The sequence below is a fragment of the Thalassophryne amazonica genome, chromosome 15 (genome assembly GCF_902500255.1).
Source record: "Thalassophryne amazonica chromosome 15, fThaAma1.1, whole genome shotgun sequence".
NCBI lineage: Eukaryota > Metazoa > Chordata > Actinopteri > Batrachoidiformes > Batrachoididae > Thalassophryne > Thalassophryne amazonica.
In genome coordinates this window covers 52,724,572-52,743,680 of record NC_047117.1, presented here as the reverse complement: position 1 = coordinate 52,743,680, position 19,109 = coordinate 52,724,572, and the positions used below count along the sequence as shown (strand labels likewise).

Genomic DNA, 19,109 nt, shown 5'->3' with positions numbered 1-19,109 from the left:
CTGTTTTTCTTGTTGCTTAATGCTGACAAATGATACTGTATTTGTTGTCTTTCCAGTGGATTCCGTTTGTTCTCTCTGTTTGAGGTGCGGCTCCATCCAGAGATGGGTGTGGTGTCTGTTTCTGCAACCCTCCTGCCCTGTGGACCAGCAAAGTTTCCTGTTTGTTATGTAAATTGTGTCTGTAGCATAGCCCAAGCAGAAGGTCGCCCCTTTGAATCTGGTCTGTTTGAGGTTTCTTCCTGAAATCATCAGAGGGAGTTTTTACTTGCCACTGTTGCCTGTGTGCTTGCTCTGGGGGATGGTAAGGTTAGACCTTAGTTGTGTGAAGTGCCTTGAGGCAACTTTATTGTGATTTGACGCCATATAAATGAAAATAAATTGAAATTGAACTGGTGACAGCGACACTCTTACAGCACATGACTTGGACATCAAAATGTAGATGAGTGAGTGAGTTACTCCATTCTATCCAGCTTTTGAAGACAATAACTTAAAAATTATTATCGCTATTATCTTGTAACTCATCAAATCAAAAGGATATAGCAGTATAATGATGATGAAGACGGTGCAGTGGCTTAGTTAGCATTGTTGCCTCACAGCAAGAAAGTCCTGGGATCGCATCCCATCTGGTTCTTTCTGTGTTGAGTTTGCTTTTTTAACCTTTATTTAAACAGGTTAGTCCCATTGAGATCAAGATCTCTTTTGCATGGGAGACCTGGACACTTGTAAAGGTTCCAATTCACTTAACCAGCATGGGAGGAAACCAGAGCACCTGGAGGAAACCCACGCAAACACTGGGAGAACATGCAAACTCGACACAGAAAGGCCACAGGTGGGAATCGAACCCATGACCTTCTTGCTGTAAGGAAACAGTGCTAACCACTAATCCACCGTGCTGCCACTGTGTTGCATGTTCTTCCTCTTTTTTGTGGGTTCCTTCTGGGTGGTCCGGTTTCCTCCAACTTTCAAAACATGCAGGTTAAGTGATTTGGTCAATCTTACTTGACCGTGTGTGAACGTGTACATCTGTCCTGTCCAGAGTGTATCCCGCTTCTCCTGCTGTAACTGCTGGGATAGGCTTTAGCTCCCATGTGACCCTTAATTGGAATAAGTGGCTACAGAAATTAATTAATGTTGTCAAAACCCACATGTAGACTGTCTGCCTTCTGAACACTGGGCATGTCATACGCTGATCACTGCAGTCTGACAAGATCACAACTGCAAGGAGAAACATGATGCATAGATGAGACAAAATATACAGCATAAAGCAAAACCAAAATTAAAGAATGGAGGGAATGGGTGGGTTATTCCTATTTTATTGCATGCTCTGTGCATTGTCATTTATACACCTTAAAATGGCAACCTCCTGTGTTTATGACCTACAGTCTGATTAACTCCTGCATGTCATCAGTGACGTCACTGTAGACAACCAACTCTGTGTATAGTCACACTGGGTGACTATGGCGGGTCAAAGCAAAGCTCGTAAAAAATAAAACGCAGGATAACGTAACAGTGATGGTAGTGGTCATTCAGCGACTCGGGTTACGATGAAGTGAAAAATAGATGGATGAATAGATCGATAGATCATGCAATGTGGTGTCGCGGCCCCTTTAAGATATGTTTTGACTCCGCACGTGCGTGCCATATATGGCGCCGCATCAAACCGTGACCGCGAGTTACCTCAGCTGCAGCTGCCCGAGCGGCGCTATAAAAGCTTTAAGCTGGGCAGAAAAAAAGCGCTTCACCGAGAGAACAGCTGAAAACCTTCGTCACCGTGAAGGAATAACATTTATTCATTTTCATTTCTTTTCTTCTAACACTTCAGTTAATGAGAAGAAAAACAGGTGGCACGCGCACTGATCTGGATCAAGGTCGGTAAATTTTGACATTTTTCATTTTTATTTTTTTTTGCCAGTTTTTTTAATTAACATTGGTGCCTTCATATAACAGATGAAAATTGTTATATGTCACTTTATTATAGACATGTTATCATCTTATTGCTGAACTAAAGTAAGCTCAATCAAGTTTGGATGTTTAGTTTAACGTGGCTCATGTGAGAATGACAACATATTGAATGTAAATGACGTGTTTAATGTGGTATTTTTGCCTTAGCAAAATGGCAAGTTTATGTTTTTTGCGGGTTTTTTTGTTTGTTTTTTGGTGCGCTTTGTTTTATTCGACCATCTGCTGTGCGCTGTGGTTATCCGTCAATTTACCTATAAGGTGGTGCAGCGCTTCCTGTCTGGCGTTTTGCAAAGCAAAAGTATTATGTTATGCCAGAGAGGAGAAAAATAAACAAATAGTATAAAATAGATGTACGGTACCTGTAGGCGTTTTGGTGTTGTTTCGTGCTCTTCAAATATGATTTTTAAAAGCCGCAGAAAGACAATTCAAGACATGTTTCCGGTTTTTGGTACGTGATGTTGGACGAGTTTTGGCTAGCTTGACAGGTCTGCGTGCGAAGCGAGAAACTGAATGACCGACAGTAACCCCAACCTGATGGAACAAAGAAACAGAAACGCACAACTCTTTTAGGCGATTAATTTCCTCAGCATGTCATATTATTGACAGTGGAAGTCCCTTAATGTGTTATGTAGCCAATTTTGACTGTTTTTTGCATTTCACTGTTTTTCCCTCGACACATGATGCTTTGCTTTGCTGTTTCGGAGGATATTATTTTTAGTTTATGTCTGTGTACGATGATGGTGTTTTTATTCGCTGTTTATATCAGGAAATGGTCTATTTGTGAATGGTTGTCAAATTACTGACGATCTTTCTTACTGATGAAAATAAAATGTTTTTGATGGATCTTCTGTCTGAGTAATCCGCAAAAATCGGTGCCACTCGGAATAAAAATGGAAAAAAGTAATTTGTTTAAATATATAACACGTGAGTAAGAATTGATGATAAACATGAAGGGAAAAGAGTTGTTTTGGATGTCTACCACTAGGGGCGCCGTCGCTCTGCACCAATTTGTGCTGCACTGCATCTCCAATTTGTACCTCAGTTTACCACAATCACACAGTAAATACTGGCTGTATACACACACACACACACACACACACACACACACACACACACACACACACACACACACACACACACACACACACACACACACAAAAGCCAGCACACTGATGACGCGCTTGTGATCATGTGAGCACAGTAAATATTAGTTAAATCAAACTGACATTCAAATCTGATTTTCTCATGGGGAATGTAACATGTAATCATACTTGACTTGAGTGAGGGGTTGAAAATAAAGACCAGAATTAAGAGAACAAAGAGAGAAATAAAACAGATTAATGACATTCTCCCCTGTCTCTTTCTTGAACAATGCTCTGTGTGGGCACATGAAACATGAAAGTTGAGCTCTTTGGGAATGCAGTGAGTCAGTTTGTTTGCAGGTGATGAAATGAAACCCGTAAGTAAATATCTTACCTAGGGTAAAATATGGTGCACATTATGTCACCCTGAGGCTGTTCTCTGCTTCTGGTACTTGACCTGTTAAATGTATCAAAGGCAAGATTAAATGTGAAGATTACGAGGCATTTATATTGTCCAGGGTTTGAACGGAAGGTCTTCAGGTCTTTCAGCAGGAAGACCTAAAGCAAATCTAACAACACAAAATAATGGTTGAAAAGGAAAAGCTGGGGTGTTTTAAATTGTCCAGCAATGACCCCTCACCCACATCCCACCAAAAACCTTTAGATAGAGCTGAACTCTGCTACTGCAAAAAGAGCTCTTCCAAATTTCTGACAGCAAAACAGGATGTCGTTGTTTGTATTATTTCTCAGGTCTTCTCTTCTTTCTCAAGATTTAATCACCTTTGCAATTTTATTAATTGTTCAAATTATGCAAAATTGTTTCATTTTGCAGACAGTCATCAGAGGGATTATTTTGATGCTTTTGTGTGCTTCTTACCCTGTGTGTTGCTATACAATGCTGCTGGAACCTCAGTTTCCCTGAGGGAGTCTTCCCAAGGGATTAATAAAATTCTGTCTAATCTAATCTATTTTCCCTCTGTGCAGTCACTAGTGTGCCCTATCTAGTCTGCATTTATTTTAGAAAGTTTGCAAGGATGATTGGACGTATATATTTATCAGCAAAATATTTGTGAATAAATATGAATGACTTCATTATCCAAAGTCACACAGAAGTCATATGATGAGGTCATACATTGTCAAAAACACCATGACAGAGATATGTATATTTACTTATTTATATTGTGACAATTGTGCAGTTGCATGGTGGTATAGTGGTTAGCATAGCTGCCTTCTAAGCAGCTGATCCGGTGTCGCTGACTGAACGGTCTGCCCCTAAAAATTGGTCCGCACTCTGCATGCATCATTTCGGAGCCCAGCCGCTTGTCTGAGATGAAGTCTCTTCACCCAAAGCGATAAAATGGGTTAATGGGATTATTAAGTATCAGGTGACAAGGTAAAACCTCTTAAATCATTCTAAAGTCAGTTTTAAGCAGAAAGGAGGTGATACTCTGTCACGCTTTGAAATGACTGACGCGCAGTGAATGCATCAGCTAGCACCTCGTGCTGCTGTGGTGCTCTGATCGCCTCCTCTGTCTTTTATGATTAAATAATATTGAATTTATGTGGAAATGATTGTTGTACAAAAGCTTCAGATTTCTGTCACTGAGACAGCTGATGAGTGGAGTGCAGTTTTAAACAGAAACAAGGTGATAATTGGTGAACTGCTGCTAACGACACGTGCAGTGAAGGCAGGGTGGACCGATTTTTAGGGGGGACCGTTCGGTCAGCGACATCGGCCATGTCACATGAATTTTGCCCATGCACCACCCCTTACGGTTTAGGTGGGAGTTAGGCAGAGTGAGGCACTGCCAATGTTGCAGCTGCTTTGCATTGTGTTGTGATTGACTTCTTCCACTCGCGCTCCTCGGGATACAAACTCATGATCTCCGCCATGGGAGGTGGACACCAGGTTCAATTCCCGGCCAATGCAAAGTGTTTTCTTGCAACATGGTAGCTTAGTGGTTAGCACTGTTGCCTCACAGCAAGAAGGTTATGGGTTCAGTTCCCACCTGTGGCCTTTCTGTGTGGAGTTTGCGTGTTCTCCCCATGTTTGAGTGGGTTTTTTTTCCCACATTTAAAGACATGCAGGTTAGGTGAATTGGAAACTTTATAATTGCCCAGGTGTCCCTTGCAAAATTTTTTTAACCTGGTTAAATGAAGATTAAGTTAAATTAAAATATCGCTAATTTCTCCAAAAACATTAGTCCTGTCAACTTTCCATTTTCACATTGTTCATCCTTGACCCAAAATACCAAGTGGCAAATGTCGACTCTCCCCAGTTTCTCCATGATTGAAGCCATGCATGCTCGCACACACACAGAGGCCACTTGGCTATTATAACATAGATGTGTAGAGTGTGCAGCATATGCATCAGCCCCCAATGCCTTTCATTTTAAGTGTGTCATATCATTGTATATGCATCAACATTTTTGTTATTTCACCTGAAATGCTCAAATTTGTTCCGTGAGTCATGCCATTAAACTGAGTGATTCACTCTGCTCTAGAAAACTGCTGTACTAGCACAACCGATATACAGTAAATGGTTAATTTTGTTATTTGTACATCAGAACTTGCGGTTTGATTTTACTGGAACATGAAATGTGTTCCGTTGGTATTACTTAATATGCTCTTAACTTTTTAATATGATGCAACTATGGAAAATGTGTGGACTAAGAATGTGATGTTACAAAGATGAGAAGAAAGGAGCAGTCTGGAAGAAAGTCTGGTGTAAATAATTATCCTGTCTATAATTTGCATTTTAGCACTGTTAGTTTGCCAAATCTCAACATCATCTTCTGTTATTGTATTGCCTGTCACTATTTACTGCCCTGTTAATTACACCACTGTCAAACATCTTAATTACTGATGTTTGCTTGATATACTGGTCTTTTGTACAAATATAATGATTAATATGCGGTCATAAACAGCACTGTGCAAAAATATTGAGCACCATAAAATTTTGATTAAAATATGCTCTGTCATGTTTTGTCTTCACCACAGATTTGACAGAAACTCAAATTTGTAACATCCAAAATTCACATTCCTTTTTATATGCAGATTTTCTTTTCTTTTTTTAAGTTTCAGCCACATTCAAACTTTCAGATGGTAACGTACACTGACATCACCATATGTGTCAAGTAAATGATTTTAATGTCGAAGGAAACATTGGTGTACAAAAATCCACTGCAATATTTCTTAAATTGGCTCACTACTCTGAAAGTTCAAATTCTTCTGAGAAAATGAAACTGATTGCAGTTTTTGAAATCCTAATGAATTGTTTCAGAGACACTCAGACTGACAGATCATAAATATATAAATACACACATATATATATATATCAAATCAAATCAATTTTATTTATATAGCGCCAAATCACAACAAACAGTTGCCCCAAGGCGCTTTATATTGTAAGGCAAGGCCATACAATAATTACGGAAAAACCCCAACGGTCAAAACAACCCCCTGTGAGCAAGCACTTGGCAACAGTGGGAAGGAAAAACTCCCTTTTAACAGGAAGAAACCTCCATCAGAACCAGGCTCAGGGAGGGGCAGTCTTCTGCTGGGACATGCTGGACTCCAAAAAATGATGCCCACCTCTTCCACCATTCGGAAAATTCAGATGGCTTTCAGTGGCTTTTCAGTTGTGTGACTGAAAAATTGTGGAAGAGGTGAGCATGTCACAACATGTCCTGTAAGGCTTCAACACGAAGGCGCTTTTGCTCCACCATCAGCTTCATGCCGAAGCCATCGGCATGAATTTCACTGCAACTCTTTTCATGGCCAAATCTTCTGTCACAGTGGAATGTGCCGAAAAAGTGCTGATGTCCACCTCTTCCGCAATTTCTCGGTTAGTCACACGACGGTCCCGCATCACCACAGCGTTCACTTTGGAAATGATCTGGTCATTTCAGCATGTTGATGGCCGACCGGAGCGTGGCTCGCTCTCTACCGTTGTGCGGCTGTCTTTAAACCGGTTGTACCGCTCCTTAATCTGTGTGATGCCGAAAGGATCGTCACCGAAAGCCGTCTGAATAATCCGAATGGTTTCCACCTGGCTGTCGCCCAGTTTCTGGCAAAATTTGATGCAGTCGCGCTGCTCCAGTTGTTCCGTCTTTTTCCTTGGAATGAAAAAACGTCGAGAGCATGACACACACCTCACACAAAGGCTGCTTACCAGGAAATGACTCAATCGACAGGCGTGAAAAAATTCACACATGCGCACGAAGGTTCAAGGTTTGCTCATTCAAGCACACGTGATTCAAATCCATCAGGTTTTTGAAAAAATAAAAAGGTCGGATACTTTTCTAACAGACCTCGTATGTATGTGTGTGTATGTATGTATGTGTATGTATATATATATATATATATATATATATATATATATATATGTGTGTGTGTGTATGCATACATACATATACACATATATATATATATGTGTGTGTGTGTGTATGCATACATACATATACACATATATATATATATGTGTGTGTGTGTGTATGTATGCATACATACATATATATATACATACATATATATATATATATATATATATATATATATATGTATGTATGCATACATACATACATACATATACACACATATATATATACTCGTATATGTATGTATGCATACAAGATCACTGAGAGTGAAACAAACATCAGCCCCCCATTTTTTGGAGAAAGTTGGTTAAACGCCCACCTGAAATTAAATTTAATTATATGGAATACATTTGATGAATCAGAAAAGGTAAAAATGGACACAGGTGAGTTATTTGACATTCCACTGTATATGATATTTGCCACGCTTGTGCATTGGCCCACCCCCTCTTCAGGCAGAATTTCCCATGGAGAGCCTTGGGCCCTCTGATTCTTGTGGCTATAAAGACACAGAAAACTGAAAATCACACATCTACGTATAAGAGCATTTTGGTTATTTCGGTCATGTTCCAGGTAAGGCAGTCTGATGAATGCCTGCTACATCAGACCGATCTGGGCACAAACCCAAAGACTGTTGATCTCCAAACTTAGACATTTTTACATGATAACTGAAGCAGAACAGAAAAACTGTCAAAGTTACCACATTTTTCTCAGGGTGATCCCACTAACACTTTTAAATTACTGGATCTTTCATTCCAACAAAGATGTTTGATGTTTTCTTTTAATAAAACATTTGCATCGAATATAGTCTTTGTTTATTGCAGAAGAGATTCAAAATGCTTAATATCAACTTTCACCACAGTCTGATACCCCCTACGTGATGTCTCGTTTTGTGACTTGACCTTTGTACTGCCAAATCCACGTGGTCTTCAGTGTAGTCTGTAAAGTTTGTCTGTATTAAACTTGATCCACAGTGTCATGTTGTGCTCGCTTTGGTTGCATTTTATAGGAGAACAGTTATATTCAGGTGAAACTGTAGTGACTCTGCTTTTTGTTCTGCTGATATATTTTACTGCTGATTTGTTGGTTGTTTTTAAGTTTCCTCTTTTTATAATTAAATTAACTTCTGCGCTTGCTATGTTTGTGTGTTTGCAATAATCTTCAAGAGTATAGCTCTTAGCCTGTTGAGACACAATGAAACTACACTTTGGTACAATTAATTACAGTTTGGTGACTTGTTTTGTTTCCACACCATTGAGATGCTTTAACGTATTTGAGTTAGATGTTGTTGAAAATCTGAGTGGTTTCTACAGGGATAAATCTGGAGTTACAGGGTTACATCAAGGTTTCTGTTGATGCTCACAGTGATGCAAGTGTTAATTCGGGAGGTTTGGCTTCATATCATGGGCCGTGACCCTGTCTGTGTCACTTTACAGTGAGGAGCAGCGGTGTGCTCAGTGTCACTGGGAAGACAGGAACATGGCAGTCTTCACTCAGCTGGGTCTGCTACTTTGGAAGAACTTCACCTATCGACGGAGACAAACCGTAAGTCTTTACAGTTACTGACCTATTGGTAAAATTAATAGGATGACATGTTGAGTTTGCATTTTAGCATAGATACAACTGTTTATTATTGTTGTTTGTTTGTTTTTTGCATGTACTGCACAATGCAAAAACTTTAGCCACATTTATTATATCTACATTGAATGAAATGCCATAATGAAAAGCTGCCAAATGCGTGATATTTAAAAATAAATGTAAATAACTAAATCCTATAAACATTTTCACTTCCTTATGCAGCTTATCAAACAATCAGGTTTCATGCTGTCATTTTTTTTTTTTTTTAGGAATTTGTCATTGACAACTAATAACTTTGTCAGTTTAGTACAACAGGTAGTGATTTGATAATTGTTTAGTTACATTGATAAATGGAGGGAATAGATATATTAAGACATTTGAAATTTTGTTGCTGTTGTTGATATACTGATAAAGAAAAAACACACTTAACATTTTATATTAAAATAACAGAATTAGGAGTTGCATAAATGTTTTGCATAGTACTGTATCTATCTGTCTGTCCATCTGTCTGACTATCTGCCTGAATAAAATGCTGGAATAAAGACAATTTGGATTTCAAGTAAACTCTTGATATGACCCCAAAAGTCAGTTACTGTAAGTTTGGAATTAATATATAGTATAGTGTACTTTGTCAGCATACAAAGCACACATTAGAAGCAAATACAGGGTGACCCAAACAACAAACAAACAAACAAACAAAAAACAGAACTGGACTTAAACTTCAGCCTGTGTACGATCATTCCCAAAAGTTTCAGTTGTCTTGGTCGCTTTGCTAAAAATCGTTTATTTTTGTTGTTGTTTTTTTTTTTCAAAATTATGCTCCAAATGGTATGATTTGTTGGTGAAATAGGCCTCAAGGCAAAATGTATTTTCCTTTGACCAAGACATTTTTGCAAAGACTATTGTTCCAATCATCTCCCCCAATTTCAAGAAATTTCCTGGACCTTTGTAAGATTTATTACAATTTTTATGGGTTCATGGTTTTTGTTGGGTCACCCTGTATTTGCTAAGCAGAGGGGATTCATGTGGCTGTGCTGACCATTTTTATCTTCTTGTTTCTAACTTTTGTGTGGTATTTTTTATTGATGTGGATCAGTTCTTTGTGTACTAACAAAAAGTAATTAAGAATAAACAGGGGTCAAATATGCTGTTCCATGATTTTCCATTTGGTTTCTCTCAGCACATCTGTGTGTTCCTCTGTGACTCAGAAATGAGTTTCTCACAACCACAGTGAAGAGTCATAAGTTTGTTACAAAGGCTTGTACTTATTTATGTTTATTACTTATTAATATGCAAAGGCTATGCAGCTCACAACAATACAAATCGTTTTTTCTTCTCCTCCAGGCCAAATGAATTGAAAGGCATTCTACTTTAGCGAGTGCCACGAGTCACTGAAACACATATCAGATGCATTTTCATTACCATCACATGGTATCTTATCATGGTTCTTTATGTTTCAAGAGTCACATCTGCATACAGTTGGACCATTTGGTCTGGCGTCTTGTCATAGTCATGCCTGTGGATTGATTTGACTTTCAGGTGTATTTTTACAGTCTGTTGAGTGTTACCTACCTGCTATGATCTTAACAGCTGAAACAGTGGAGACATAAATGGATGAACAGTCTCTAAAACCTACAAAGCTCTCACACCCTGTTGTAATGATGTTACCAAGACTCACCATGTGCTAAATGAAACCAAAGACAAGACAGTTTTTATTTCACAGCTAGTTCAACTGAATATATACACAAAAATAATTAAATAAAAGTCACAGTTTAAAACTTCAGTCATTTTACAACCCCAATTCCAATGAAGTTGGGACGTTGTGTAAAATGTAAATAAAAACAGAATACAATGATTTGCAAATCCTCTTCAACCTATATTCAATTGAATACACCACAAAGACAAGATATTTAATGTTCAAACTAATAAACTTTATTATTTTTGTGCAAATATTTGCTCATTTTGAAATGGATGCCTGCATCACATTTCAAAAAAATTGGGATGGAGCAACAAAACATTGGGAAAGTTGATGAATGCTCAAAGAAAACCTAATTGGAAACAGGTGAGTGTCATGATTGGGTATAAAAGGAGCATCCCCAAAAGCCTCAGCCATTCACAAGCAAAGATGGGGCGAGGATCACCACTTTGTGAACAACTGCATGAAAAAATAGCCCAACAGTTTCAGAACAATGTTTCTCAACGTTCAATTCAAGGAATTTAGGAATTCCATCATCTACAATCCATAATATAATAAGAAGATTCAGAGAACCTGGAGAACCTTCTACACGTAAGCGGCAAGGCTGAAAGCTAACACTGAATGCCCGTGACCTTCGATCCCTCAGGCGGCACTGCATTAAAAACCAACATCATTGTGTAAAGGATCTTACCGCGTGGACTCAGGAACACTTCAGAAAACCATTGTCAGTTAACACAGTTTGTTGCTACATCTGCAAGTGCAAGTTAAAACTCTGCCATGCAAAGCGAAAGCCATACATCAACAACATCCAGAAACAGTGCCGCCTTCTCTAGGCCTGAGCTCATTTGAAATGGACAGACACAGAGTGGAAAAGTGTGCTGTGGTCTGATGAGTCCACATTTCAAATTGTTTTTGGAAATCATGGGCAACACATGCTGCCATTCAAGCAACGTCTTTTTCAGGGACATCCCTGCTTATTTCAGCAAGACAATGCCAAGCCACATTCTGCACGTGTTACAACAGCGTGGCTTCATAGTAAAAGAATTCCACCTACAAAGCTTCAACAATTAGTGTCCTCAGTTCCCAAACACTTAATTGAGTGTTGTTAGAAGGAAAGGTGATGTAACACAGTGGTAAACATACCACTGTCCCAGCTTTTTTGAAAGGTGTTGCAGGCATCCATTTCAAAATGAGCAAATATTTGCACAAAAACAAAGTTTTTGGATAGGTGCATTCAGAGTTCAACTTACACTTTCAATAGTGAGAAACATTAATTCTTCAACAATGTTAACATTCTCACAAAGTGTACTTTCATTATTAGAGTACTTTAACCTTGTTCAAACATGTAATTGTTTGGGAATTTGCCTGTCTGCCTCCAGTTGAGTTTAAACCCACAACCTTCTGGTTGTGAGGTAATACTACTGTTAAAGCACTGCTGCATGGATCACAAGAACTTTTCTCATTTCTCTCTCATGGAGTTTCATTGTACGGGTACTTGTAATGAGTTGAATCATCTCAGAGAAACATCTCCATCACTATGCAGGATTTTAACAAAAAGACTGTTAAAATAATACTTTGGGAATTAAAATCAACTCTGAAATATTTAAATCTGAACTGTTAACACTTTACAGTTTTTACTGTGCCTTTAACCTTCTTGCAGTAGCTTGATTATCTTTATTTATTTGTTCTCTTTCCTGTTTTAGATCCAGTTGCTGATCGAGATTGTCTGGCCCTTGTTTATCTTCTTCATCCTGATTTCAGTCCGAATGTACTACCCACCCTTCGAGCAACATGAATGTAAGACAAAAACAGTGGGAGGACAGGCGGGTATTTCACTAAACTAGTTAAGTGATTTATCCTGAAAATTACTTAAATGATTAATTAATTGTAGTGCTTCATTGTTCACTGTGTAATCTGTGCTGCCTTGAAATGGTCTTGCAGAAGCTTACATTTGTCAATGCGCTTCACTCAGAATTTAACAACCTCTAGTTTGTCTACTCTAGTTATTACAACTCAAATCAGCTGTTCTGGAACCAGTAACTCAAGTTAATTGATCGGAGGGTATTTTAACTGTTCAAGTTAGACTGGAATCAGTTCAGCTTTGTGAAATACCCCTCAGGTGGTTGAATATCAAAATCTGTTACTTTTACTTAATTTACATCTAGCAAAAGAAATAATTGAATTACTTGTGGTCCTTTCAGATATTCATCATCAAGGCATTTTATCAAGGTTTAGAGGAAATAATTTTACACATTTAAGATTTTGCTAATTTTATTTAATGGCAACATTTACCATATTTCCTTGATTAAATGCCTGGTCTTGAATAGGGGCCTGTCTCATTTAATGCCAGGTCAAAACTTTGTCTGAAAAAAATTAAACACCTGCCTTAAATAAGAGCCGGGCCTGATTTATACTTGTACATCTCCGTAGCTCTGTGGCCACGTAATGACAGTGGCTTGGGCGTGACCCTTTCGAAGTTCTCTGTTGCGTTGGTGGGTGTCTGTAACGCAATTTACCACTGGAATAGAATAGAACAAGGCAGGACTTTCTTTCCTCCTGCAACACCACTGTTCCTGGTATGCATGCAGGTTATGCTTTCTGGTCATTTTTTTTTTTTTTCTGGATCATTTTGTCCCTTAATGAGCTCCACTTCTTATACAATCTTCAGCCTCCAAACCAACATTATGTGCAATTTCCCTCCATGAATTGCGGGTCATTTGAGCATCTTTGGTCATGTTTGCAGACTTTTCTGCCAAACATTCTTTTATTTGATCCATTTGTGTGCACTGCAAAACCTTTTAAAATGTGATGGGAAAGGAAGGAGTGAAAATGGAAAATTAACTAATCACAGCCCTTGCAGTTTCTGTTGTTACCTGTAGTTTAAATTTTTTGGAGGTGCACGTCAGGCTACGGAGAGGGGCTCAGAGAGGATACACAGCAGCGTAGAGGGCTCTGACCTAAAGTGGTTATCTTTCGTTTGCTGGATCCAGGGATATGTGTGAAACTTAACATCATATTGCAGTGCAGGCAGTAAACAGCATTTTGTTAATATTCACCAGCCTTGAATAAAGGCCTGCCTCATTTTAGGCACCAGGTCTGAGCACGGTCTGAAAAAAAATAAACACTCGGGCGTTTAATGAAGGAAATACAGTAATACATTTAGCCTGTGTTTTTGTTTGTTTGTTTTGTTGTTTTATGAACACATCTGCATTGATGCATCAAATTGTCCACTGTGAACAAATGAACCATAAAACAGTTTGTACTCACTCAAGCAAAGTCATCTATTATTTTATGACCATCAGCACCATCCTATCAGGATAAGAACTTAAAAGTAAGCCACATATTCTATCTGCCGACCAGACATACTGTGGCCTCAGGCCCTATCATAACAGAATCACTGAATATAATCCAGAACAACAAAGAAGCTATTTTGGGAGGAAAAATTATCTGTTTTATAAGACTGCTGAGATATGAGTGATGATAAAGTATAAGTAAATAAAGTACCAATGAAGAAATCTTAGTGTGCAAAGACAAAAATGCATCTGAATAAAGATATTTAGGCCATTTATACTGTTGAGATTGCAATTTTTAATTAGTTTTTTAAAAACATTTATTACCAAATATTGAAATTCTTATTAAGCATGTAAAAAGATGCTCTGAATTGGTACAAATGGTTATATGTAATATTTCAGTGGGTTATAAAAATGGTGCAAAATTAATACAGTGATGAAAGTGTTGACAGACGCAAGTCTGAGGGTATGGTCTGAAAATGTAGGTGGAAAAACAAAAGTTTCCATTAATAAGAGAAGATGTACATGTCATTGAAGCTGAAATGTATTCCCAACTGTATTTCTCGTTTCTTGAATGTCACAGGGGTTTGTTGTTTTATATTGTGTAGTCTTACACACCTCTCTGCAGCTTCTCTCCCCCTGCCATCCCCTCATTACCCCATCCCCGTAGAGACGGTGCCTGCTCCCAGACTACCAATAACCAGCAAAAATCTATTTAAGCATAAAAATTCAAAAAGAAAAAATAATATAGCACCTTCAACTGCACCACAGACTAAAACAGTTAAATGTGGTCTATTAAACATTAGGTCTCTCTCTTCTAAGTCCCTGTTGGTAAATGATATAATAATTGATCAACATATTGATTTATTCTGCCTAACAGAAACCTGGTTACAGCAGGATGAATATGTTAGTTTAAATGAGTCAACACCCCCGAGTCACACTAACTGTCAGAATGCTCGTAGCACGGGCCGGGGTGGAGGATTAGCAGCAATCTTCCATTCCAGCTTATTAATTAATCCAAAACCCAGACAGAGCTTTAATTCATTTGAAAGCTTGTCTCTTAGTCTTGTCCATCCAAATTGGAAGTCCCAAAAACCAGTTTTATTTGTTATTATCTATCGTCCACCTGGTCGTTACTGTGAGTTTCTCTGTGAATTTTCAGACCTTTTGTCTGACTTAGTGCTTAGCTCAGATAAGATAATTATAGTGGGCGATTTTAACATCCACACAGATGCTGAGAATGACAGCCTCAACACTGCATTTAATCTATTATTAGACTCTATTGGCTTTGCTCAAAAAGTAAATGAGTCCACCCACCACTTTAATCATATCTTAGATCTTGTTCTGACTTATGGTATGGAAATAGAAGACTTAACAGTATTCCCTGATAACTCCCTTCTGTCTGATCATTTCTTAATAACATTTACATTTACTCTGATGGACTACCCAGCAGTGGGGAATAAGTTTCATTACACTAGAAGTCTTTCAGAAAGCGCTGTAACTAGGTTTAAGGATATGATTCCTTCTTTATGTTCTCTAATGCCATATACCAACACAGTGCAGAGTAGCTACCTAAACTCTGTAAGGGAGATAGAGTATCTCGTCAATAGTTTTACATCCTCATTGAAGACAACTTTGGATGCTGTAGCTCCTCTGAAAAAGAGAGCTTTAAATCAGAAGTGTCTGACTCCGTGGTATAACTCACAAACTCGTAGCTTAAAGCAGATAACCCGTAAGTTGGAGAGGAAATGGCGTCTCACTAATTTAGAAGATCTTCACTTAGCCTGGAAAAAGAGTCTGTTGCTCTATAAAAAAGCCCTTCGTAAAGCTAGGACATCTTTCTACTCATCACTAATTGAAGAAAATAAGAACAACCCCAGGTTTCTTTTCAGCACTGTAGCCAGGCTGACAAAGAGTCAGAGCTCTATTGAGCTGAGTATTCCATTAACTTTAACTAGTAATGACTTCATGACTTTCTTTGCTAACAAAATTTTAACTATTAGAGAAAAAATTACTCATAACCATCCCAAAGACGTATCGTTATCTTTGGCTGCTTTCAGTGATGCCGGTATTTGGTTAGACTCTTTCTCTCCGATTGTTCTGTCTGAGTTATTCTCATTAGTTACTTCATCCAAACCATCAACATGTTTATTAGACCCCATTCCTACCAGGCTGCTCAAGGAAGCCCTACCATTATTTAATGCTTCGATCTTAAATATGATCAATCTATCTTTGTTAGTTGGCTATGTACCACAGGCTTTTAAGGTGGCAGTAATTAAACCATTACTTAAAAAGCCATCACTTGACCCAGCTATCTTAGCTAATTATAGGCCAATCTCCAACCTTCCTTTTCTCTCAAAAATTCTTGAAAGGGTAGTTGTAAAACAGCTAACTGATCATCTGCAGAGGAATGGTCTATTTGAAGAGTTTCAGTCAGGTTTTAGAATTCATCATAGTACAGAAACAGCATTAGTGAAGGTTACAAATGATCTTCTTATGGCCTCGGACAGTGGACTCATCTCTGTGCTTGTTCTGTTAGATCTCAGTGCTGCTTTTGATACTGTTGACCATAAAATTTTATTACAGAGATTAGAGCATGCCATAGGTATTAAAGGCACTGCGCTGCGGTGGTTTGAATCATATTTGTCTAATAGATTACAATTTGTTCATGTAAATGGGGAATCTTCTTCACAGACTAAAGTTAATTATGGAGTTCCACAAGGTTCTGTGCTAGGACCAATTTTATTCACTTTATACATGCTTCCCTTAGGCAGTATTATTAGACGGTATTGCTTAAATTTTCATTGTTACGCAGATGATACCCAGCTTTATCTATCCATGAAGCCAGAGGACACACACCAATTAGCTAAACTGCAGGATTGTCTTACAGACATAAAGACATGGATGACCTCTAATTTCCTGCTTTTAAACTCAGATAAAACTGAAGTTATTGTACTTGGCCCCACAAATCTTAGAAACATGGTGTCTAACCAGATCCTTACTCTGGATGGCATTACCCTGACCTCTAGTAATACTGTGAGAAATCTTGGAGTCATTTTGATCAGGATATGTCATTCAAAGTGCATATTAAACAAATATGTAGGACTGCTTTTTTGCATTTACGCAATATCTCTAAAATCAGAAAGGTCTTGTCTCAGAGTGATGCTGAAAAACTAATTCATGCATTTATTTCCTCTAGGCTGGACTATTGTAATTCATTATTATCAGGTTGTCCTAAAAGTTCCCTAAAAAGCCTTCAGTTAATTCAAAATGCTGCAGCTAGAGTACTGACGGGGACTAGAAGGAGAGAGCATATCTCACCCATATTGGCCTCTCTTCATTGGCTTCCTGTTAATTCTAGAATAGAATTTAAAATTCTTCTTCTTACTTATAAGGTTTTGAATAATCAGGTCCCATCTTATCTTAGGGACCTCGTAGTACCATATTACCCCAATAGAGCGCTTCGCTCTCAGACTGCAGGCTTACTTGTAGTTCCTAGGGTTTGTAAGAGTAGAATGGGAGGCAGAGCCTTCAGCTTTCAGGCTCCTCTCCTGTGGAACCAGCTCCCAATTCAGATCAGGGAGACAGACACCCTCTCTACTTTTAAGATTAGGCTTAAAACTTTCCTTTTTGCTAAAGCTTATAGTTAGGGCTGGATCAGGTGACCCTGAACCATCCCTTAGTTATGCTGCTATAGACGTAGACTGCTGGGGGGTTCCCATGATGCACTGTTTCTTTTTCTTTTTGCTCTGTATGCACCACTCTGCATTTAATCATTAGTGATCGATCTCTGCTCCCCTCCACAGCATGTCTTTTTCCTGGTTCTCTCCCTCAGCCCCAACCAGTCCCAGCAGAAGACTGCCCCTCCCTGAGCCTGGTTCTGCTGGAGGTTTCTTCCTGTTAAAAGGGAGTTTTTCCTTCCCACTGTAGCCAAGTGCTTGCTCACAGGGGGTCGTTTTGACCGTTGGGGTTTTACATAATTATTGTATGGCCTTGCCTTACAATATAAAGCGCCTTGGGGCAACTGTTTGTTGTGATTTGGCGCTATATAAAAAAAAATTGATTGATTGATTGATATTGCCTTACATTTGCCTCGAGCTGCGTCTTGATGAGATCACCTTGCGTGTTTCAATGTATTCACATATGTGTGTCACAGAAGGATGTGTTGGATTTGTCAATATTTGTTGGCACTGTGTGAACAAATACAACAGGATGTTCAGCTCCAGGTAAAGGTAATTATTGTATTATCAACAAGGTGAGCTAGTTTCACAAGCTGAAAGCTCAAACAATGCAATTAGTTGTGGTATTGGGGTCTAACTGCATCAAACCTGTAATACTTAGGGTTGTGATGACTGATCATTTTTAATTATGGTGATTGAAGATTGTGCAGTGTATCTTGATCTGAAATAGATTTCACCAGGTGGCTTTAACTGCATATCTTCAAACTAAATTAGGAAATGCTGGTATTGGTTAGTTATGGTCACATACACATAGCAAGCGCTGCAGGCGTGAGTAAGGGGGACCGGGGCATTCTTCCCCAGAAGATTTTTTAATTTATAATCCTCTGAAACACTATTGCCTGCATTTTGAGGACCTGATTTTGTGACATAAAGCCATAGTTTTTTAAATCTTAGTTACAGCCTTGTTTTAAAGCTAAAAGAAACGAGGCATCAGGCGAAAAACACAGGAGTGTAGAAATAGCCATCAATATTAACCACCATTACTTCATTAATTTGCTGTCAAATGTCAGTATAATACTAGTATTAATATGTTGCATAACTAGACAATCATGTAACAGCTCAAAAAACGGTTTTAATAACACTAACCCAAATCGATATTGGATGGGATGAAATCGAATAAAATCAAAATAATCCATTCTGAATCTTAAGAATCGGAATCAAATTGATTCTTGAAATTTGAATGGATACACAGCCCTAGGACTTTATTTAACATTATGTGATCAGGCCCAAAGTGGAGGTGCTAATTCAAATTTTCTGGATTATAAGTTTGAGAGGTCCTGCAACTTATACTTCAGAAAATACGGTACTATTGCTTTATTATTGGTTGTGTGTGCATGTGCACATGGGTGCATGTGAGTACCATCTACCATTTCCTGGAATATGGA

General features: G+C 38.4%; 1 protein-coding gene across 2 annotated transcripts in view; it reads left to right on the top strand.

Annotated features, from left to right (window-relative positions):
* Positions 1 to 1,712: 1,712 nt before the first annotated feature.
* LOC117525993 (phospholipid-transporting ATPase ABCA1-like) overlaps positions 1,713 to 19,109 on the top strand; it is a 71,862-nt gene continuing 54,465 nt past the window's right edge. Inside the window, exons 1-3 of one of the 2 annotated variants that reach the window (XM_034187979.1) lie at positions 1,713 to 1,868; positions 8,857 to 8,965; positions 12,398 to 12,491. In XM_034187979.1, coding sequence (XP_034043870.1) covers positions 8,900 to 8,965; positions 12,398 to 12,491 — 160 coding nt within the window. In that variant the 5' untranslated portion in view covers positions 1,713 to 1,868; positions 8,857 to 8,899. The remainder of the gene's footprint in view (positions 1,869 to 8,856; positions 8,966 to 12,397; positions 12,492 to 19,109) is intronic. The other variant, XM_034187978.1, reaches the window with a different exon arrangement.